Raw genomic sequence first — 24,758 nt, forward strand, 5'->3', positions numbered from 1 at the left:
GCACTGTTCACAGAAGAATTAGTCAACACTTGCGGCTGGAGGAAAAAAAAAAAAAAAAAAAAAAAAACTTAAACGCAGACGCAGGAATAAGTTTATCCAAACGCCCTCTATATGTGGCATTTCGGTTTAACTTTTGAACAATTCTTCAATAGTCCAAAGCAATGTACTAGGCTCTCACAAAGTGAATAGACCCCACACGTGAGTCCCACCATGGAGCTCACACCCTTTGTGAGAGGACGAAACACTGATTTGGAATTACTTAAGTTTTTTCCTAAGCTTAAACAGAATTTGATAATGTGGGAGCACTAGCATCCGAGGATACCAAAAAAAAAATTGCATTCTCAAACACCACTTTATCTATTTTACCAACATATTTTACAACTTACCTTATAACTCAGTTTTTATTTTTACATTCAACTCAATTAAAAAATATATATATAACGACAAAATAAAATAATATAAACACTACTTTATGAGAAAGAGAAGAGAATGGAGAAAATGAGACAGGAAAAGGAGGCAGCCAATGAGAGGAGGAGAGAGGGAGAAGTGAGAAGAAAAAAATAATTAAAAAATGCAAGCAACTGCTACAGTGAGGTTGTATAAATACAACCTCTCTTTAGCTAGATTGCAAATGTTTTTAGATAGAGCAACCCAGTTGGAGCTTGTTTTTATGGATTTAGTGGGTAAAATAGCAACTTAGGGGGTTTTACACCCCAATGCTAATGCTCTAAGTGTGGACAAAAAGAAAAACTTCTATCCTTAAAGCTTATGTTGTGTGAATAGACATAAAACTTAAATCTTTTTCCGAAGGAAAGAAGATACTGCTAGAGTTTTTAATGCTGCATACCCTTGAATTAGGATTTTATATGTTAAATTGTTATGCATTCCTTCCTTTATATATGTTAGTCACGTTTGTTAATATTGATTTTGATATGAATGTAATTAGCAATATGTGTAGGGATTTCAAATCTGAAAAAAATAGAAGTTATTCTTGTACCATTAAATCAGTTATGACTTCAATTGTATGCCTTGACTCAATGCACAAGAATTTGATTTTCAATCGGTCCGATTGTTTTGAACTTATCATGGAAACGTAGATGGAACCATTTCTTTGTACTGTGACATTTAAATCCCTTTTTATCTGTTAGAGTGATCGTAGTTTATCTTTAGTATCTGAATGCATTATGTCCTTAGATCTGTTATGTGAATGTAGTTTTAGTACTGACAATTTCATTTTACACCCACATGGTTAGTACTGACAATTTCTTTTTACACCCACATGTATAGTTCGTTTGACTATTTTTTTATATAAGAAAGAAAAAATTTAACGTGGGAGACCATGAGTTTTTGTTATATGTGTGCACTAATTATATAGTATATTATATATATATAGTTTATTTGATTATTATTTTTTATATAAGAAAGCAAAAATTTAATGTGGGAGACCATGAGGTTCTGTTACATGACACTTTGCTACATTAATTTTTTATTTAGCCTTCCATCTCACTTTTTTTTGCATTTTTTCCCATTTTTTTTAAATGTTAAAGTCATGTTAGTCTTATTTAAATTATCTTTGGTGAAAGATTGTCCCTCTTAAAGTCCAAACCCATTTAACTTTTAAAAAAAAAAAAAAAAAATTCTAGTTGTCTTTGAAAACATTGGATGTTTTCAACCTACTTCGCAATACAACCCCAATATGTAAATTTCATTTTAAAATTTTGTTAGAATGATATTTCATTTAAACTACCACTATCATACATACTCTAATAACATAAACATGATATCATGAAAATTCTATGATATTTCAATAAGCTAACTAAACATTAATACGATATCATAAACATCTTATGCTAACTCTAATGTATTAAAAAAAAACTATGATTAAGCGAATAAATAACTTATTACATTGCATAATAAACATTAATATATTGAATATTTGCTTTTATCATTATTTAAACTACAATATTTTTGTTCTTTTATACTTTACCGGCTCTTTACTTTAAGTGAAGAAAGTGTAATGTGTGTGCAATTTTAAATTTTAAATTTTAAATTTTCAACAATGAATTTGTTACTTCAACTAATTTCTATGACTATAATGCTATAGTCTCTAAAGTCTTTATCCTCTTGAGGTTAAAATAAAATAAAATAAAATTTTCTTTTTCCCCTTAACTTGGTATTACTTTAATTAAATAAAAACCCCTTTATTTTATCGTAACATTACTTTATGTTATTATTTTAACATATTTTGAACATCCTTTATAATCTTTTCACATGACAGTTAATTTAAAGCATTATCCGCGCATTGGACGGGTACTTTGCCAGTTAGTTAAAATTGCCAATTATGGGTGTAGTGATATTAGGCAACTTGATTTCTATGTGTGATCAATCCATCTTTGTACAATAAGAATCGCTAACGTTTTTTAGAGGCTATTAAGAATAGCAAACTTGCAAGAAATCAAAGGCAAGTGTGTTGGGGATATACACAAAAACAGAGGAAGAGGGAGAGTACGGAAATTTATATCATTCAAAGTACCTTTTAATTATGAATACAAGAACAAATCTTACAAAGAAAATACCCACCCCACCGAACAGGGTTATAAAATATTCAGGGGGAAAAATTGACCCATCTTAAATTACATAAACTTACATAAATCGGAGGCAAAAAAAAAATTAATAACAAATAAAATAAAATCAGTATACATTAGTCCCTTTCTGTACCTTATTTTTTGTTTTTATGACACTACTAAAGGCTCACACTGTAAGGGCTCAAAAAACACCAATGGTCCTAAAAGTGCCACTAGCCCTGAACCTTTCAGTTCTAACAGACCTAAAAAAAATTTCACTTGTCGGTTTATAATCTAGTCACTAGTTGAAGCATGAACCATTGGGTTAGGAAGTCCCATACATGAAAGGCTAGGTGATAGATGGATTTTGGGACTTGGTCTTGGCGATGGAATAGGAGCTTTGCTAGGAAAGTATCCAGGCATGGTCCTAGGTGATAGATTCACATGTTCAAGTGCCTGAAATTGAAGCTGTGCTGAGTATTCTCGAACACACCCAATACGAGGACCAGCTCCACTACTCCATTTACGTGACAAACACTTAGTCAATTTGAATGCCGGAGCTTTCACATTGGTTCCCATTTCATCATGACAAATTTTGACATTGGCAGCCTCCTTGTTAGGCACATCAACATCTACTGATTCTGTGTAAGAGGATTTGATATTTGTAGTGGAACCCCTCATTGACTCTAACTTTAGTTCCTTGTCGGCTACTTTCAATGTTGGATCATCATCATCTATGGCACATTTCTGCAGTTCAACCATTCAGATGTACACAAATTCAATCAAACTCAAAATGAATTTGTGCCAACTATGTAACACCAAGTGACAGAGGATGGAAGAAATACCTTAACATTGGTCAAGTTCACATGGTGCTCTTCTAGGAAACTAAGGAACTCCAAGAAGTTCTCTTCCGTAGGGTGATAATGACCACTATAAGGCCATATAGCCTAACGAGATGAGAAAGTATACATCAAAATTTTGGATACGATCTCTTTAGAAGATGACATAATTGCATATTGCCCCTTAAAATTGCTTCTTTTGTTCTAGACATTGTGGACACATTCTGAACTATTGATTCTATAAGTGTGTGTGTGTGTGTGTGTGTGTGTGTGTGTGTGTATGCGTGCAACCATAGATACCTCAAGAACCCCATTATGGGCCACCAATCTTCCAGCTGCGGTGGTGGCACCCCCTGCTAGAAAGCTAGAGTGCTGAAATTGGCCTTTCTTCTTCTTCCCAATGTACAAGTTCCTTGTTGTGCTGAGGACAAATATCCACTTAGTACCATCATCTGTGTCCACTAACATTCCACTTTGTTTGTACACAAGCTTCTCACTTTCTACAATCACTTCATATGCTTCCCTCTCTTTCTGCCAAGAGGAAAAAAGTTATAAAAATGAGCCTAACAAGCCAACTATGACCACCATACTACCAAAGTCTAAAGGCCTTTTCTTCTTGACCACCATAATTAGATTTTTCCATTTGGAAAACGATATTCATTCTGGCCACAATTTATCATATTCTGACTATTAATGTGAAAATGGTATTTAAAAATAAAGAGAATGATTGCTTTGTAAAAATTGAGAAAGGTCCTTTGTACATGCCAAATTGGTGTTGAAACATAAAGCCAGTTTTGGTAGCATTAATTATTATCCTGCCCCACAAAGTGTCTTTGATAAGTTAACAGATCAATTGTACTCACTGGTCCAAGGTATCTGATGCATTGACGCTGCAAATTGGTCCTTGGGCACTTCTCAAGATTTACTTCTTTGCCATCTCCAACATCCAACCTAAATTTTTATGGTCAATAGTCAATACATTAAGAAATATAGTAATAGAAGGCTAAACATATCTTAACGGTTGTTGGAGTTTTACCAATAGAAGAAAGGTTGGGAGCTCCCACTGTCAAACCAAACATCATAATACAAGTGCAAATTGTGTCCATACCGATGGCGTGGATCAATCTGTGCAACACAAGGAGAAAATTAACATAGCTTAATCCATTTTCTTTTGATTCCAAATCCCTTATTACACAAAGAACTTGGTCCTTTCTCATCATGCATCATTATTTTTCCTTTTAGAAAGGGCATTGTATGTAGACCTCAATAGATTTCCTAACTACTTTAAGTCAATTTTTTTAGTCATCAAGTTAAGTTAATTTTTAAGTATTAGAATCCATGACTATAGGAAACAATCAATGCAAAGGAAAAATAAAACATGTGGAATGTAGAATGTGGACTAACCGCTTCAAGCCAGTGTCTTAAAGCTAACTTCTGAGCTTTTTCATTCTTGGACAAACCTTTACCAACCTACAGTCAACCATATGGTATTACACAGTAATCAATAACATACAAAGGAGTTCTTGTAAGACGATGTATTTTACATCAATTTGCTGAAAAATGATGTTCTTCATTTGAAATGAATCTATTTTATGATTTAAATTAAATATTTCAAAACTAAGGGTACATTCGGTGTCACTTTATACATATTCAGATCCAGGAAGTAAAATCTAAATTGTGAAATAGACCAATTGCATTTTAAGTCATGGTCAAATAGGCAAAACTTACAAGGCAAAGTTGAATATTTTTCACGGTAATGACTTTTGTCTCTAAAAAAACGACTGATTTGACCCCAACTGTTGAAACATTTGACTTGAAAATTTCTTCATCGTAAAATTTCGACAAACCTAGGAAGCCTAAATGATGGTAATATGTACACACCTTGGCAGCCCTAGTCCTAGCTCGTGCCCATCTTGAAAGAGTACTTTCTGATCTATCAGACTCAAAGAATGATATTGAACTATGCCTAAGACTTGCAAAGTCTATTGCCTTCCACCTACAAAATTTATAAAAACAAAACAATTAGACAAAATAAAATTCTGAATTGGAAATATAAACTGTAGGTAGATGAAACATATATAGTTTTGTTAATAGAACAAACCAGAGCTCTTCAACAACTACAGCACAGTCTGCTAGGTTTCTTCTAGTCCGGTAACTCTTATAAACTTTCTGCACCTTAATTGCAGCTGCATTATGTTCACTAGTAGTCCTTGGAGAAATCCGAATTTCAGGTTTAGGCAAAGAGACCGCAGGATATACTTTATTGCTTGAAACATTGGCATTTTCCTCCAAATCAAAACTATTTTCATCCAGCAACACTTTCTTGAATGAAATAGTTGTTTGCAGCCTTAACCCTTCCACTTTCCGCTTCTTGGGTCTTCTAGCTATCCCACTTTCCTTTTCTTCAATAAGCATGTTATCTAACCCCTCATATTTATCAATGTCACTTGGATCACCTTGCTTGAAGATAACCTTCCTTTCCTTGGACTCACAGTTGATGAATCTTACCATTGCTTCTCCTAAGCCAGGAAGCTTATACCTTACAGTCTCTATAAATGATGATGAGAGCAAAGAAGAGGGTATCCCACTAGTTTTAAAGCAGTGAGGCTATGAGTGTGTGAATTTTGACAGATCAACCTGCTCAACAAGTTATGCAAATGAATTAAAGTTGCAAGCTCTTCAAGAATTATAAAATTGTATTTTTCACTATGATAAAAATGCATTTAAAAACACAGCAAAGGAGGCAAAATGTTTCATTTTTTTTAATGCCATATTATTTTCATACTCAAACTATAACAAGAATCCAATCAGCTTCTACTTTGTCTCCACCATCACATGGATTCACAAGTATTAATAAGAGCTGAGAAATAAGTTTCATGATGGTATGCACGCCAAAAGCAATCAAAATTTATTACTATTTTTATTTTCTAAAATATGTTTCATTCTAAGAATAACTCAACACATTATTTTTATGGTTAAAATATGCTCCATTCTAAGTATTAAGATTTCTGAAAACGTCTGAAAATGTTAAGAATGTTTCATATTAGTTACATGTTTCAGAACTACACCATGATTTCTACGGCCATTACTCTTTAAGTAAGTAGCACAAAAGAAATGAACAATTAAATAGAACTTTGAGATTCGCACCTGAAGATACAAACTCAGTTCGTTCAGAGTTCTTGTCTGAGGTATACCTTTCCATTTCTTTGTGAAATTTGGTGTGTGTTACTGTTCTAATTTAGTTGTTAATATGAATGACCATTTCCCTCCTTTATATATAATACTACGTATGCTTTGAAGTTGCCAAGAAAGTGTAGTTCACTGCGCTGGTACCTTCAAATACGTAATAGACAAAGATCGCAGAAAATATGGTAGTCTTTGAAATTTTGAGCTTATCAAAGCATGTTGTCATAGAATGGAAAAAAGAAAAATCGCTTGACTTGAAAATGCCACAAGTGGTTTGAACTTGAAGGGTTCAAAGTTGCAAACATTTTTAACCTTCATTGATTTTCTTTATTTGGAAGAAAAATGTGATAAACATTCAGGTTTTGTTTTTTCATTCTACACCCAACAAAAATGTGAGGAAGAAATTTGTCAAATACATAATAGTATTAAGTTTTTTGTTTTCTTTCACTGCTTAGTTACAAAAAGGAATAGGAAAGAGACAGAGAAAGAGAAAGCTTGTCATAATTGTCTTAGCAAGAATGTTCCAAGAAAGATCAGCAGATAGAGAAAGGGTTGAGAAACAGAAAGCAACGACCGTGAAAAAAATAAACTATTGTTCTAGGTATAGGCCTATATGGAGGGGTAAAGATCTTGTCAAGTCTTTATCTATGCACAAACTATACGAATGCTAAATTGTAGCCACATCTATTGGATATTGTCAGACTAATATAATGTCCGACTAAATAGAAGTTTTGTATATCGAGTACAACTTTTCTTTAGTTGTATTCATACGTACTTATCGTGTAAGTTGTGAAATTTGATGTGATGTGAACGTGCAAATTGGAATAAAAATCTTCCATCGACCACGTGTTGTGTGTATTTTATTTTTCTTTCTCTATAAAATACCAAAAGTTCAAAAAAATGAAAATCAACAAAACATATTGTAGTTGGAGTACATATTAAGACGAACATCAAGAATAGGACGGAGGATTTCCATTCTACAAATTGGATTATATTGGTGGTAGTTATATTATTGCAGCCCTACGTGTTGTTTTCATGCAAGTGTAAAAGCATGTGTATTTTTGAACACTTCAATGCCGAAATTACAACAACAAAAAAAAAAAAAAAAAAAAGTGTGTATATACACACGTGAGTGGAAATTTAATATGTAAGAAAACAAATTGAGTTTTTTTTTAATAATAAAATTTGATAAATTAATATTACATATTTAGGTCCAAATATGAAAGCTCGGATTTGTACTAAAATACAAGACCTTGTCCAAACCTCCAAATAAAAATTACGGCTAGATTGCTTTTACGTTAACTTAAATAAAGTGCAAAACAAGAGTAAATGTACACAATGAACTAATAACTCTACCCTAAGCCATATTCATCCATCATCAAAAAATAATGAAAGTTTAAAGAGTAGGGAAGAGAGATGCAAATACAAGATAACGCCCAGATGTGTTATCGAAGAGAAAGTCAAAAAATTCGGCGAAAAACCTTTTCGCAACCCTCCAAGTCGAAATCGATCCACTATAAAGTTGGAGTACACAAATAACAAAAGGCTCTCCAAGCCTATTCTACCCCATATACTTGAGCCCTCCAAGCTCCTGCTATCAATAGACTTCTTGGAGTCTTATCTTCTTTAACTTTTCAGATCTCACAGTTTAGCTCAATTGCATCCGCCAATGAATGACTCATTCTAATACTTCCCAACAGCACCAAATTCTTACTTAACACTCAGAACGAGTGTGGTAAGTGTTTGGACTAACAACCTCTCAAGGATATAAAGAGGTAGGAGTTGAGGAAAACCACAAGAAAATGTGAAGATGATTGTAGGTATAACAATTTCTAACTCTCAAGTTTATTAGCTAGGGTTTTCTCTCTAAAAAGCACTCCTTACAATTCGTAGGTAATGAGAGTATTTATAGTGTGGGTAAAGAATTTGGTAAAGCAAATGAACTTTTTGCCAAATAGAAAGTTTTGCGGGTACTTCGTAGGTACTTCGCGGGATGGCTCTTCTCGCAAAACACTCGTGAAGTTAATAGCATGGCATGACTCTTCAGCTTCTAGTCATGTGCTCCACACGTGGCCTTTTCACATATTGCTTCTCGTGAGCTACTCACAAGCTAGTCGCAAAGTCCATTGATCCATCTTTTGAACCCTGATTCTTCACCAATCTCTTACATTCATCCCTTACAAATAAACTCACATACATACAGGAAAAATGATTGAAAAAATTACAATCAAATTTGACATGAAATCGAAGCCAACACAAGATAGTTGGAAATTACAACTTTACAAAATCTATTGAGTTAAGTTTTAAAATTAAATGATGCCATGTTATATTATTTTTTTGATCTAGCATGAAATTTTTTTTTTTTTTTTAAATCCCTTGATCCCTTGAAATCTCTCAAGGTGTTATCATCCCCCAATAATATGTACATATGTGCAGTATTAATTAAAAACATCATTTTTTTTTCTTCACATCAAGATGTTATCTATGCAACCAAAGCAACTTCATTAAATCCCTTTCGTCAGTTTTTTTTCCCTAAGTCGTAGGGCAATGAATTTTCCAAGAAATTGATGTTTTCTTGTTTCCTTTTTTTTTTTTTTTGTTAATGTTGAATTCAGACAAGTCACATGCGGTTGTCGGTCACACATTAAGCAAAAGCACCAATAGCAACTCCTTATTTGTTTTTCAAAATACTATTGGCAAACGAGGACTGCACGTAATATTCAATGTTTCCTTCTAACACAGCAACATCACTTTCAACTCATCTCTATATTAGTTGAAAACAATACATAAAAACTTACAAAAAAAGTTTAAAAGTAGAAAACTGAAATCTTTCCACACGCTTTGTGGACGATAATGCTTCCCCCCTTAAAAAACGTAATTGGATAAATACCTACTCTCTCTTTTGACTAAGTATTCACCGACCAATTAAGAAGTAATACATGTAGGCCATCGTCTGTTGGAGGTTATACAGTTTCAGATAGAAAGATTTTCTATACGTGTTAGTAATAATCATTATGACCAAATTAGAAGTAATATGACTTAATAGATAGTCACACTCGTTTCTAAAAATAAAAAAAAAAGAGGAAGATAGTACTCACATCTCGTATTTAATTAGTAGCAAAGTGAATATCAAATGTGCACATAAGATTAATATACTAAATTATCATGTAGTACTCTTTGAAAGAAACTTAGTTTTTTGTTTTTTAGAGAAATTTCGTTTCAGTTTTTTGACTTTCTATACGTATTGGAAATAATCATATGACCAAATTAGAAGTAATATGACTTGATAGATAGTCACACCTGTTTCTCACAATAAATTTTTAAAAAATTAAATAAAAGCAAAAGAAAAGGAAGATAGTACTCACATCTCGCATTTAATTAGTAGCAATGTGAATATTAAATGCGCACATAAGGTTAATTTTCTAAATTTTCATGTAGTACTCTTTGAGTACTACATGAAAATTTTGTTTTTTTTTAGAGAAAATTTTGTTTTATGTGTTTTTCTTTTTTTAATAATATAATTATTACACTAAATGCAGGAGGGATTTGAATTATGGTTTTCCTTATAAAAGAGATCAAACAATTAATACCACCGACACAAACCTCTTAGAGTTTTCATATTTTTAGTGTTAGGTTTTTTATTGACAAATTGCATTAAAATGTAAAATCATTGAGTGTATAATGTTTTACACAATGTCCATGATCAAATTAAGTGTGAAAATACAATTCAAAAAGAAGACTTTCTGTTAGGTTTTGATGGCCACTTGACCTAGTCTCCATCAATCAAGATTCAAGAGGTTCCAACAGATATTCAATCCATGCTCAATTGATTGAAACACAGTTTTCAACAACTATTCCTTGCAAATTTATCAAAAAATCGTACTCTCAAACTTTGACCTGTTTTGAATTAAAGTCTGCTTGCAAAACATATTGGCACTACAAAAAAAACGTTCTTAGGCCGCATTTTTAAAACGTGGCTATAGGTCAAAAAAACGTGGCTATAGGACGATTTGGTCTATAGTCGCGTTTTTTTAGGCCACGTTTTCACCTCTAGCCTAAAATGCATAACTATAGGCTTGAGGGGTCTATGGCCACATTTTTCTAAACGTGGCCATAGTTGGGGGCTAAAGCCGCGTTTTAAAAACGCGGCTTCAGCCCATCACTATGGCCACGTTTTTAAAACGCTGCTTTATCCCACAACTATGGCCGTGTTTTGAACGCAGCTATAACCCCTGAATACTTCACAACAGCCTACTCTACTCCCTCATCCCCCTTTTGCTTTTTGGTAACTTGCTTCTCTAGCTATTGTTCAGCTTCTCTCTTGCCTTCAAGAAGATCAAAAGGAACACAATTACACTAGGAATATTTTTTTTCCTTTGACTTTCCTACACTTTCTCAGCAATGAAACACAAAATTGATGCCCACAGTTCAAACAGCAGGATATAACAATCATAATAACAACAATATTTCAAAAAATAGAGAAACTTTCTAGTTTCCACAAAGCATCTATACACTGAAATTCCAAAAATTTATTTGCCTACATGACAACAATAATGCTATTTTTGTGAAGGTAAAAAGCCTCACAATGAACCAAACCTAGCATAACTCATCAACTCTATATGAGAAGCAACTTGAGTTCTTTTGTATCTATTATTATTTTTATAGGCAGGATTTTGGAAGACATCCACAATTACTTTGGCATCTATCTCAACAATAAGACAAGTGATATTTAAGGTAATTCCAACAAATATGAAGGTAATTCCAATCAGCACTAAAAGCCAATAATCACATATCTATCAGTATAACAGTATCAACTGTTATCCTTACCTCCAAAGTGATGACTCCACGAAAATGTCTTTCCTCTTGCTTTTTGGTGTACCCAAGCTGTAAAATAAATGAGAGGTCAAAGAAAATCCTACAGTTTGTTGACCAGCCGTTTGAGGACTAGTTGCCTAGGACAAGGAAATAATTAACATATAATGAGCAAGGAATACTAAAAGACTAAATAACTAAAATAACAAGTTATATATATTAATTCCCCAGGGGACAGGAGCAACAAAATCCAATCAATGCACTTGTTCTTCCAAACTCATCCACTTTACATTGGAGTAAGAGATCTGCTCATTTTTTTTATTGATAAGAATTGAGATGGGCAGTAACTAACAACCTTGATACAACTTTAGAGATCTTTCACCTTTAATAAATTCCCAAGGTCAGCAAGGGCAAATGTTAACCAATGAATGAGGACAACTTCTTGACACCAAGAAGGTATATTATGTAGATAAGTTTCAAAATAATAAACACTTTCATTTATTGATAAATTGAAGGGATTCGAAAGATTATATGCCAAATATAAATTAAAAAAAAAATCCTTCTAATTGGAAAATTTCCATGCTTAAGACTAAAGTTTACTAAACTATAAAATAAAAAAAAGAGACAGAAAACCTCACCTCACTGGATGTAACATGCTGGAGAAACTTATCCTCAAATTCATGACAAAGTTCCAAGGCTAGAGCCCTGGTGCCCTCAAAACTATTCAGCATTTGCTCACCAAGCCTTACCAACTCATCCTGAACTACTTGAGACTTGCCCTGCAACCTGCACAAATTGTGAAGGACAGGTGTTGATAAGGAGCCAAATTAGATGGAAATTCACAACATGCGTGGCAGAGGGAAGATTGTAAATCCATTCATATGTTGTTCTATTAGAAAAGGTTAAAAGCCAATAAATTAAAAGAAACAATTAATTTCTATTAGTCAAATGAACCATAAAAAGATAAACTATCTAAACCTAGAAAAAAAAAAACAAAAAAACAAAAACCATTTTTTTAAAGCAGTAAAACACATAGATATGTCATTGCACCCCAATGAGAATTGAAAAACTACTAACCACAAAGGTCTCAAACCTACGACTAACCAACAAAGCAAGCTACACCAATGCAGCCTAAGCTGCAACACAGTGCAGCACATAGTGCCCATGCACACTTAAATGAAGGAATCGTGTAATTATGATCAGCCAATCAATCTACTTTGAAAGAGGCCAAAAAGAATGAAGGATTTCCATAAAGCATCCGACACATAATTGGGGAGGTGGCATTGGCATGGGCCAAGCCCTCCACATGTTGGTGCATTGACAAAAAGAAGTCCAACTCAAAACCCAATAGACTTTCAGAATTGACAAGTAATGGTAAAAAAAATTATTTTCAGAATTATTATTTTTTTTTTTTTATGTTACATTGTCCAAACCAAATTGTCTATGATGTTCTCACTTTCGTTCAATGGCTCAATTCATACAAACCTAGTGATGTGGAAAGAACGATGACCATTTTATTTTAATTTTTTATTATTTAATTTTAGAAGTCAAATTACATTGTTTTCTGCTGCAACATTGGTTTTTATTTTAATTCTTATTAGCTAATTAGATTATTGTGAGGTTGACCAAGAGTGAATCTATTTCAGTAAGGAAAAAGGACTTTGCCTATGGGAGAGATTGATTTGGAATCGGGCAGAGGAAAAGGTGATGGGCCTCACATGCCCACATGCATTCACCCGGGGTTGAACACTCATATTAGAGCCTTTCTTGGTACAGTAATGAAACTGATAGGCAGAGCCAAAGAATTTTGGTACAGTAATGAAAAACTCCATCTTAAAAGGAACAAACTTACCATAACCAATTAGGTAGAAATGAAAGAAAAAGAGAAATGTTTACCTCAATCCAATGTAGAGAAGTATCTATTCCAATCCTAACGGTGTTCATGTAGATTCTAATTCTAAGTCTCAATCTACTGTGGAACAAACTCTAGAAAATCTGAGAATGAAGATTCCTCACTGCTTGGTGAAGAAAAAATTTAACAATAGAGCAAAGAAATAGTAAGTTACCTAAGCTGAATCATATCTACAATAGTTATTGTCCTTTATCTGGAAAATTTTCACATTAATTTAAATTATTTGAAAAGAACAATAACTATGCATCAATTTTAGTTCTTTTATTTTCAAAAAATTAAATTAAATTATAGTAGGAAGCTATCTAAATGGGAATGTACTTTGTTTATCCCCAAACAATTAACCTTTTTTATTTTTTTCAGAAGTAGTAAAACTATGCAGTAAATGTATGAGATAAAATTTATGAAATCATAAAACTACCTGGCCAAGTGCACAGAAAATGCACGAGCAAAAGTGTCACCCCTTCCTTTAGCATCTTCAATTTTGCCTTCACTTGCTAACGCCTAGCATGTTGCTCCTTAAAATCTCAAAATCATAATGAGACAATAAAACCAACCCTTAATATATTTTTATACATATATTGGCTCTTAAGCTTCCCACTTCTTATACCAAACAATCAATGAAAAATTAATAAAACACACAAGCTACTCCCAACAACATACACGTGGTAGCACAACATTACTATAACCAAACAAAACAAGAGTGCACATAGCACAATAGATTAAGAATAACTTTCTCAAAATTGCTGAATGATGTACTTGAGACAACGGTCACATCCCTACCCACCAAAGTTTTAGATCACTAATCACTTTACAGGATACAATCAAATCCAATTACTCACTTACAATCATGACTTCACAGGCATTGAACAACAAATATAAACATTAACTCTAGTAATCGTGCAACACAAGTACCAACTCAAATCCACTTCCTTCAAGTCACTTCTTTACATTCCAAACTTATCCCACTCCAATTCATAGCATTGTTCAGCATTCAGCCTTTCAAAGTTCCATCAAGTTTACCCACCCAATCATTTTATTAGAGCATAGCATTTTATTATAGGTACAACGTACACAAGAACATTTTTGTTGACATCATGTAGTTTATGTCATTAAATCTCAAGCCAAAGAAAGGTATTATTGGTAGGCACCCTCGTGAACTTGATAAAAGATCTTTGAAAGAAAGTGACTCATTGAAATCAAAGGCAACAAAGATGAAAATCACTGAGTCTAAAGTGCTCAGCTAGGCATCAAAGCCTACATTCAACTAATACATTTTCTTCGCAGAGGGGCCCATTGGCACCATCGTTCAAGAAGCTAAGTGATTTTAGAGACTTACAACCCCTCGAAGTTTGTCATTTTCACTGTAGCCCCTTCAAACATTGAGGCTAAAAGGATACCCACAAGTTTCAAAGAGTGGCACTGAGCATAGTCTTTGTCAATTAACCACTATGAAAATTAACAGTTAATAGTTACAAGTCACACAGCTATTGAATGTTTTTTGATCATATAGTGTCCCTAATATCTACTAATGAACAACTTTGCCCTCCTAGATGTACTGTACAAACTAGAAAGATGATTCTATACACTTCCTAAAAGAGTTTTAGGCCCTCCAATAGAAGTATGATCCCACCAACCCCACTTAGAGGCCTTCCATAATTATCCATGATTCTTGTTACATGGGTAGCATGTTTTTTTGGGGAGGGGGGAGGTTAACTGTGTTAATAAAATAATAGAACTAAATGTAACCTATAAAGGGTAACTACACCTTAGTAAATAGCTAGTAAGTTAAGAATAGTGAGCAGTCTGTCACATAAGCATTTAGTATATTACCTATACTGAATAGAAAACTCCAAATTGATTCTAACCAAACAATATCTCATAACAAGATGAAAGTCTAACTTAACAAATAGACAACCATAAATATAAAGTACTAAGAAAGATGCCTAACTAAAATCACAGTCCCAATCAGTGACAAAAGGCTCTTTATATATGCTGATCTAACTTTCGTTGTCTAAGCCAAAGTCTGAACACAAACAAACTATCGGTTGATTTGATCTTCTAGACAATGAGTCTTGCAGTAAGTGCCTTGTGTCTATGGAATCACAAAATGCATACCCTGACAAAACACATAGCTGATCTTTTTAACTTTTGGAGTTACTGAAGCAAATATATAAGTTCCTTACAAGACTCGCATCAGGATTGCTAAACTACCCTTTGGTATTAACCTGTATATATTATTTTCCACCAAGATGGATAAGAATGCTACCAATATAGCCATTATTTGTATTTATCTTTCTTGATTGAAAATTTTTACAGTAACCGCACTTCGTTTTGGGTATGATATCTTTAATAGTTAACAGAGTATGACAGTGGAGTTCACAGTCTATATTTACACTCCAATGTGTCTAACATTATTTCTTGATAATTAAAATCCCAACAGTGAAAAAAAAAACTGACTCTTTCTTTCCTATCAAATATACAAAGATTCAAACTTCAAAAACCAAAATCAAACTAAACCTTTATATCAAACATACACAACGCATCTGAAACTAATACATTGGAATTTAATCCAAACTAAATTCACTGATTTCTCCGCCAAACAAACACTCCATAGCGATCCGATACAAATTTCAAAATACCCAATCGGGTGAAACAAAAAGATGACAGAAAAAATGACAAACCTGCACGAGTACCAGTGGAACCACCTCGTTTAAGACATTTCTTCTTCAAGATGATGCTCGTCCCAATGAACACACTTTCGTACCTGATTTCGATCGAAGAAGATGAGCACCTTCAATTGCCGATTGAGATCCTCGAACAAAACGTTCCAGAGAGCCTGCAAGAAACAAAAAAATGGAGGAAGTTAGGAACTGATTTGCTATGAATTGGGTTTAAAAATTTACCTATGGCTTGTGAGGGCTTTAGATCGGAGAGATGGAGGGTGACGGCTTGAGATCAGGGAGATGGAGAGTGAGGGGTTGAGGTCGAAGATGGAGGGTGAGGGGTTGAGAGTGACAGATCTAGGGTGAGGGTTAAGATCGGATGGAAGGTGAGAGCTAGATTGAGAGATGGAGGCTGGTGATGTGCAAAGGAAGAGGGTTGGAAATTTCTGACCTTCGTATTTATACAAAGATTAAAGTTGCGTTTTTAACGTGCGGCTATAGGCAAAACCTGAAGCTGCGTTTGAAAAACGCAGCCCCATCCCTAACTAAAGCCGCGTTTTAAACACGCAGCTTCAGACTAAATTTCTTAAAAATTTTGGTTAACATTATAAAATAAAAATAAAAATTGAAATATGAAGGTCCTAAAGCTGCGTTTTTTAAACGCAGCAATAGCTCCACCCCAAAAAATGTGGCTATAGCTCAAAAAAACGCGGCTTCAGACACGTTCTATGGCCGCATGTTTAACACGCAGCTTTAGTTGTTTTCTTTAAGGCGCATTTTTAAAAAAACGGGCTTTAGCCATTTTATAGCCACGTTTTTACAAACGCAGCTTAAAAAAACGCGGCCTAAGACCCACGTGTTTTGTAGTGTGGGGACCAAGTGTGAAGCCTTAGAGCCACCAATCTAATGTGTCATTGCAGATTTGCAGTAATCAAAGCTTCAATCCTTGAAGTAGGCCAAAAGTTTTGGCCATTAACATGTACGGGTAATTCGTGAAGGATTCCATGTACAAAGAATTTAGACGTTCTGAAACTTAATTGTGTTCGTCACATTAGTAAATTCATCTAATGATGATGTGGCTATGTGATTGAATTGTTACAATTGTGATCACATAATTACTTAATTGCTAATTAACTGATTAATTAGTTGTCTAATCAATTTGGGTTCTAAACAAAAATTCTCAATTAGTATCACTCTTTTAGGCATTCCTAGGCTCCCAGATTTCCCTTTTCTTATAGGAGATCGAGCCTGGTCCTACTACGATGCTCACCCGTTTAACTGGGAGACCTTCTACCTGTGTGTTTGGTCATTATGTTCCCATCGTCTCCTTCTCTGATGAGTTCCCTTTTAAGGAAATCTTAGTCTTTTATTTTTTTTCAATGTTTTTAGAAACGTTTTTTTTTTTTCATTTGTGTATGTGTGCTCTTTTCTTTTTCTTTTTTCTTTTTTTTTTTAAATAATAATAATACAATTGTTACACCAAGTGTGGGAGGAGGGTTTTGAATCGTGGTTTCTCTTATAAAGGAAACAAGACAAAACAAAGACTCGTAGGGTTTTAATATATTTAGCTTTAGGTTTTAGGTTTGCAAATTCCACAGCAATGTAATAATCATTGAGTCTATAATTTTTTATACAACATTCAAGATCAAAGTGTGAGGATGCAGTAAAAAGAAGAATTTGTGAAAAGTTTTATGCCACTTGTTCGAGGCTCAGTCGATCAAGATTCAAGGTTTTGAGTCTTTTGAAAAGCATACAATCGATGCACAATCAATCAAAATACAATTTTTGATAGGTATTCCATCGCAACTCAATCTATCGAAAATTGTAAATTCAAACTCTTAACATGTTTTGAATAGGTTTAGGCTAGCAAGAAGGACGATTTTACCAAGATAGATAGATTGTCCAGATAGAGAATAGTACCATTCCCACAATGATTTTATTAATTGAGTTCAATGTCCGAAAAAAAAAAAATTACATCATCACAAATAAAAATGTGATTTAGTGGATTCCTCTTCTTGTAAGTGCTAATCTTAAGTTGCTTTGGCCAAAAGCCTTATTAATTATTATTCAACTAACACCTTTTAGTTTTATAATGAAGACACCCAAGATTCAAATCTTCATACTCTCAACTATCTCATTATAAATAAAGAACTAAGTTATGATGGAATTTAGTAAATTAGTGATGGTATGATCGCACCTAGGGCTGAGCATAGATCCGCTCGTCCCTATTTAACCTTTCAGGACTTGGGCGGGTTGAATGGGAACTCGGGTTGAGTTCAGGCCACATATTCTGGTTTGCTTCAAGTCTTGGGTCGCTCTCAAGTTCAACCCGACCTGCCTGATTATATATATATATAAAAAAAATAAAAAAACATAAAATATATTTTATTGCCGTCCATGATAGAGGTCTTATGTAAATAAAATTGTATTAAGGCTTTTGATTTACGGCTGGGACTTGGAGATGGGAATGCATCTACAAGTAAATTTTTGCTATTTCAAGAGGCTGCATGTTTAGCTTAGTTGGATTTGCTTAGTTGACTTTCATTAGCGGTGTGATTGGTGAGATTTTATATAAGTTTTTTTTTTTTTTTTTTTAAATATGTTGTTAACCCGCAAATCAAACCATTTTCCCCCTAAATCCTTAAGCACTTTGTATATGAAGATGTGTCATTTCAGTTGCAAGTTAATTAATTTGAAACAAGGTAGATATGAAGATTAACTATTGTTAATGAGAAAATCAAGCAATCTAAATGTAATCTAAGAATTAAGAGTAATACTAGAGATACAAGTTTTTTTACAAAAAATTTTACAAATTGCTGATATGGTGAGTTGTAATTGGTTAACGGAAAAGTAATGTCAATGATGGGCCAAAATAAAAAACTAGTAAAAAATTGACCACATCAACAATTTGTAAAAATATTGTAAAATAATCACAGATTATAAAATGTTGTAAGAATTGAAGTATTAGTTCAAGTTTTAAATTGTTGGTATATTACAGAAATAAAATTTGTCACATTTAAAAATGGCATGAATGATCAATATTAAATTTAGTCATAATTAGTAAACTTTTTGATATCATTGTAAGTTGTATGATGATTAATGAACCATTTGACTAATACACTCTTAAAAAAATATTTTTTATTTAAGAAAAAAAAAGGATAGAAAGAAGTTGACCCAACCCAGACCCAATTTACCTGCTAGAGACCCAACCCAACCCGAGTGTGTGAATTTTGGGTGAGAGAGAGTTTGGGCCAATTCTTTTGGGTTGATTGTGAGTTGGGTCTAAACTTAGGCTGCGTTTGTTTCGGTGTAAATTAATTTCCGGGTGTAAAATAATTTCAGGTGAAAATATTTTCAGAAAAGGAAAATATTTTCTAGTGTTTGGTTGCATTTTAAAAATTATATTAGAAAATAATTTCAAGTGTTTGGTAACATTCTGAAAATACAAATTTTCTACTAATTTCTCACATTTTCTCAGCCATTTTCCCAGCTTCCAAACAAATTTTATAATATAAAATTGCAATACATCAACTGTTAAACAAACAAAAATAAAAAACACCATTCCCACATAAATCATTCGGTCAAAACTGAGAGAAAGAGGAGGATGAGATCTCACATCGTAAATCCGGTCAAATCTCACGGCGCGATCTCACGGTGGTCAGTGCAATTTCACAGCGCGAGTTCTATGGCGCCTCGATCTTGCCGATGTGCAGTCGACTGAGTGATCTCACGCCTCGATCTCGTTCGTGCAAGCTCGATAGTGCGATCTCGCGGGCACGTAGTCGACGGCGCGATCTCGCGGGCGCGCAATCACCAGCATGATCTGACCAGATTCAGCAATCTCCCTCTAGCTCTCTCTCTCTTTTCTGATGTGACTACCGTTGCTCTCTCTCTCTCTCTCTCCTTTTCTATTTTCAGTCTGGAAAATTGTATTTGAAGGTAAAATAGAAACGGAAATTAATTTACAGCTTGGGAGGGTTATTTTCCGGTCAATGTGGAAGTGATTTTCAGTTTGACCAAATTTTCCGTTCAACCAAAAACACACAAATGCAGAAAATATTTTCTGAAATTGATTTACTGTCCAACCAAACGCAGCCTTAACCTAGATTGTACTCAGCCTTTATTCACACCTAAAAAATATAAAATAAAACTGAGTTGCTTTGTTGACATTGTTTTCGTTTCAGAACACATTTGTGCACAATACATATAACTATCTTGATAAAAATTAAAAAATAACTAAGCTTATTTAGGCCTTGCAGCAGGCACAATTAAAGTACTGTTTTGGGCTCATACAAAAAAGGCCCAACAGGCCAAATTATGTGTGCAAGAGCCTACCCATTAATGAGCATAGGGTTTCTTTTATATATGTAGGATGTTGGGCATGGGCTTTAATTCCAAATACCAGAACAAATATTCCAAAGCCCACTACTTTCGAATTGGACGAGATCCGATTAGTTTCAGCTTTTGAAATGAAAACGAATTTTATTCATTCATCTAATCTAATAATTATTTTATTGTTATTAATTTTTTTTACACAAAATAAAATTTTTACTCTAATCTAATAATTAATAAAAAGTAGTAATAATTGTTTTTCGAATTTGCTTAGGAATCTTTTTTCCTAGTCCCACAGTCCTAGGACTCTTCTACTTAGTTTTATAAGAACAACCGTCTATGTATTATATATACAAGAGTGTCTCCTACATAAGCATACTTCAACAACATCGTTTCTTCTCAAATTTGAGCTTTTCTATGCTATGTTATGGACCGTATATCAGAATTGCCAGAACTTATTCTACAACACATCCTCTCCTTCCTTCCATTTAAACAAGTTTTTCAATGTGCAATATTGGCCAAAATATGGAAACATGTGTGGTCGACATTTCCAATTCTTCGGTTTGATCATACCTATTTCAACTCGTTATCAAAAATTGCGAAAGGCCGGGATGTCTGGCTGAAGAGAGGAGACTTGTACAGTTTTGTGGAGCAAAATGTAGAGAGCCGACGAACGCAGAGGGTTCTTGTAAAGAATTTTACACTTAGTGACCGATTGGGTAGACAAATCAGCGTCTCGTGTTGACCGCTGGCTTAGCTTTGCACTTGTGAGTAACGTGGAAGAGCTGAATCTTGATTTTGAAAGGTTTGCTAGTATATGCTATTGCTTGCCTCAGAGTGCTCTGCTTTCTAAATCATTGAGTTTGTTGAGTTTACATCGCTGTAAATTCGATACAAGTAGTACTGGTGGTCTTATAAACATGTCCTCTTTAAGAAAAGTGTGCTTAGTTGAAGTTCATATGGATGATAATCAATTTTTACAAAAACTAGTTGTTGGGTGTCCTGCGCTAGAAGACATGAATTTGAAATGGTGTTATGGTTTGAAAGGTATAGAATTGTCATGTCATCATGGATTAAAGGCTATTGGCATTGAAGAAAATCGTGACCTTGAGAGAGTTGAGTTGGAAGCTCCAAATCTTCGTAGCGTTCATATAGTTCAGACATCATGTGAGATTAACCTGGTCCATTGTAAAAATCTTAAGAAGTTAAAGTTACAAGCATGTGTAACAGACGATTGGCTCAATGACCATCTCTCTGAACTTCCACTCATTGAGACCTTAGAACTAACATGTTGCTCTCTGCTGAAGAGAATAGAGATTTCAAGTGATCAGCTAAAATCATTGGCCTTACTGGCGTGCTGGAATCTAGTTGAAGTCAAGCTTGATGCTCCTAATTATGTAGATTCCATCATTATACTCGTTCTGTAATATCGTTATCATCATCGAATGCTTTAAATCTGTCGGTAGCTACTTATGGCATGATTAGTCGTGATGATCCTTGGAATGTTAAGAAGATTGAATTCCTCTCAAAGCTGATTAGTTCAAAGTTATTGAGTTTGTCACTTCAGTCGGCCGAGGTATTTATGATTTATATTTTTACTCATCTTCCTCGTTGATTTCTTTTGTATTAATTTTTCTTTTCTTACATTTGTTCTCTTGAATATCAAATATTAACATTTATTGTAAAAGTCCAATTTGTTTTTTTGTTTGTTTGATTCGTGAAGAATGCGATTATTCCAAAAAGATTGAGAAAAACCGTATCATCACCAGCATATAATGTCAAGCATTTGCATTTGATTTTATCTTCTCCACTGTCGTTTACGAGATATGCAATTGGTGAACTTGTGGATAGCTTGCTTTGGATTTCTCCTCTTCTGGACATTCTAACAATAGAAGCCGGCTCCAGTTATAAGCCTGCTGATTATATGACAAAATATCTTTCAAGGTATTATATTTATTTCTTAGAATCTTGAATTTTGCTCCCTAGTTTTTGACTGATGAGGATGCTAAATAGTGCTTTGATTGCTTTAAACAAATTCATTATTGTAAAAGATCATTCTTGTTTTATGTTTTTGCTTCTCATGCTAAGCAGGTTTCTTTTTAATGTGGTAAGGATTCTGGTGTAATTAATAGTTAGGGAAGTCCTTATTGTCTAAATGTTTGTTATCTCTATACATGATGCCTGTTTAAGGAGAATGGTTTGACAATTTTATGGTGAGATCTTGTTATCCTCCCCCCTCCCCAAACATGCACAAAACAAACATTACATCAAAATTTGGAATTTTATATTTAATTATAGATAAAGTTTCTCTCCAAACTAATTTAGAGAGAAATTCTTCAAACTATTCATATATCTTTCTATTGGATGTGAATTTTAAAATTTTAACTGTTGGATTACATGTTATTTATGTTAGTAACACGCATGTCAAATTTCATTGAAATCAGATGTTATTTACTATTCAATCAATAAACTTATTTTTTGTATATAGTTTTATATCACAAAAACTTGAAATTTAAATATTTGATTGATGATATAACTATGAATTTTTTATTTTCTTAAAATTTGCAAGTATTGAGGATATAACAAGCACATGCAAGTTAATGGTTAGATTTTCAAACAAATATGTTCTCTTATTGAAATTACTGCAACTTCTTTTTAGGCTTCACCTAGGTGCACTACGACAATGATCCCTTGATCTACACAATCCAGAACCAACATACAGGTTTAGTGATCCAAATTTTCTTTTCTTTATTTTGTTGGTTCCTCTTTTAAAAATCATTATAGTATTGCCTTTGTTCAATTCCCCATTGGATGATTGTACAGAAAGCAATAAGGATGGAACTTGATAGCAAAATCTAGAAACCTAATTGTACTGCTACAGGAAAATCATAGTAATTTAAGTTGTATTCAGTACACAAAACTCTCACTTTTATGAAGTCTGGATGAGGTTATGGCAGGTACCCAATTTAGCAATTTAGATTCAAAGTCAAAATTAAAAAATGAAGGAGAAGTCTTTGTCTTTTCTCTAAGTAATTGTAGTTGTCGTGTAGAAATTTCCCAACATGATTATTTTAATAAATTTTATCATTTATGAGCCCAAATCTTTGTATCATCAAAGGGTCAACCATATCAAGTAAGAAGTAACCTGCCTGCTATTGCCGCAGAGAACATATTTAGCTTTACAGAATTTCTAGCAGCTTATATCTGAATCTAAACAAAAGAGAGAGAGAAGATTGGGATAAGAGAAAACTTTAGCAAAATTTGTTACTTATAATAATAAGTAAAAAATTGCTTGATAATCGATGTCAAAAGTGGCAAAGGTAGTTTTACAATACTAGTGCAATGATGAAAATAATTTCACAGTAAAATCTGATTGTCATTGCAATCATAATTTGATTTTTCACTCAACTTTCTCTTTTGCGCTTAATGCTATTGAGACTCTTAACTCAAGATGATGTTTTTATTGGCCTTTACATATTGCTAACTAACTGGTTGCTGGTATATTTCAGTTGTCATATGAAAAACCTGTTCATAAAGAGGAAAATTCTAGCTGTTGCAAATTACTTCCATTTCCATGTTGGAGGCATTGCTTGAAGACTGTTGAGATTGACAATCGTAGAGGAAGTGCAGATAAAGAAATCCTAAGCAATTATTTTTTTGAGAATGCAAAAACCTTGGAGAATTTCCAGTTTCTTGTTGGTGGTGTTAGTTGAAGAGTGTCCAAGATTGAAAACTTTAGGGAATATGCATATACAAGCATCTTAAAAGGGTACACTTTTGTAGGATGCAGAAGTGTTGAGAATGGTCTCACATGCGCTACTTTTGACTCATCTTGTTGAATCTCAGTTAACATGAATTTTATGGAATTAGCAATATTTTGTAAGACTACTTTGGACTTTGCATTAGCAATATTTTGTAGTTATTTTCTAGTAAATTTGTGGTTTGGCTACTAAATTATTTCTACTAGTTGCGCGAGAAATTTTTAAATAAATGTGTAGCATAATCACGCTCTATCATTTATGAAACAATTTTCCGTTGTCATTTACAATTTAGAAGGGAAAATTTTCAATTCTAAATAACATGTGCTTACAAGATTTATTGCACGATAAAAGTTATACAATAAATTGACAATTTTTTCTGATAAGATATTGTATTTCATTTGTAAGAATGGTCTATATCTTGGTGTTACACAATTATAAGGAGAAATTGGGGTAGGTGATATATTCCTTTTTTTTTTTGGTTTGATTCTCAATAAATGTAGCTCTAAATATTCACCAAAAAAAAAAAATTTGGTTGTTGTTCTTCCAAATATTAGATCAATTACTATAATAACTAGTAAGTTGCCCGTGCGATGCACAGATAATATTGTAATATTTTATATAAGATAAGTTTGGAGAATGTTGTACACATATTATACCATAATTGTCATAAAATTTTGTTAGTAAGAGTT

General features: G+C 33.4%; 2 protein-coding genes across 2 annotated transcripts; one reads left to right on the plus strand and one right to left on the minus strand.

Moving 5' to 3' along the window:
• Positions 1–2,673: 2,673 nt before the first annotated feature.
• On the minus strand, positions 2,674–6,632 carry LOC142637200 (IQ domain-containing protein IQM1-like). Its single transcript, XM_075811487.1, has 9 exons — positions 6,551–6,632; positions 5,505–6,040; positions 5,285–5,399; positions 4,808–4,873; positions 4,440–4,528; positions 4,267–4,354; positions 3,704–3,934; positions 3,410–3,511; positions 2,674–3,311 (listed from the first exon to the last, which is right to left on the minus strand). The coding sequence occupies exons 2-9, from the start codon at positions 5,912–5,914 to the stop codon at positions 2,859–2,861; spliced, it is 1,554 nt and encodes a 517-aa protein (XP_075667602.1). The 5' UTR covers positions 5,915–6,040; positions 6,551–6,632; the 3' UTR covers positions 2,674–2,858.
• A 14,103-nt stretch (positions 6,633–20,735) lies between these two features.
• LOC142634644 (putative F-box/LRR-repeat protein At3g18150) lies at positions 20,736–24,021 on the plus strand. Its single transcript, XM_075808936.1, has 6 exons — positions 20,736–20,949; positions 21,032–21,731; positions 21,794–21,884; positions 22,032–22,252; positions 22,400–22,415; positions 23,818–24,021. The coding sequence occupies exons 1-6, from the start codon at positions 20,736–20,738 to the stop codon at positions 24,019–24,021; spliced, it is 1,446 nt and encodes a 481-aa protein (XP_075665051.1).
• The last annotated feature ends 737 nt before the right edge of the window (positions 24,022–24,758 follow it).

This window comes from Castanea sativa, chromosome 5 (genome assembly GCF_040712315.1).
Source record: "Castanea sativa cultivar Marrone di Chiusa Pesio chromosome 5, ASM4071231v1".
Lineage (NCBI taxonomy): Eukaryota > Viridiplantae > Streptophyta > Magnoliopsida > Fagales > Fagaceae > Castanea > Castanea sativa.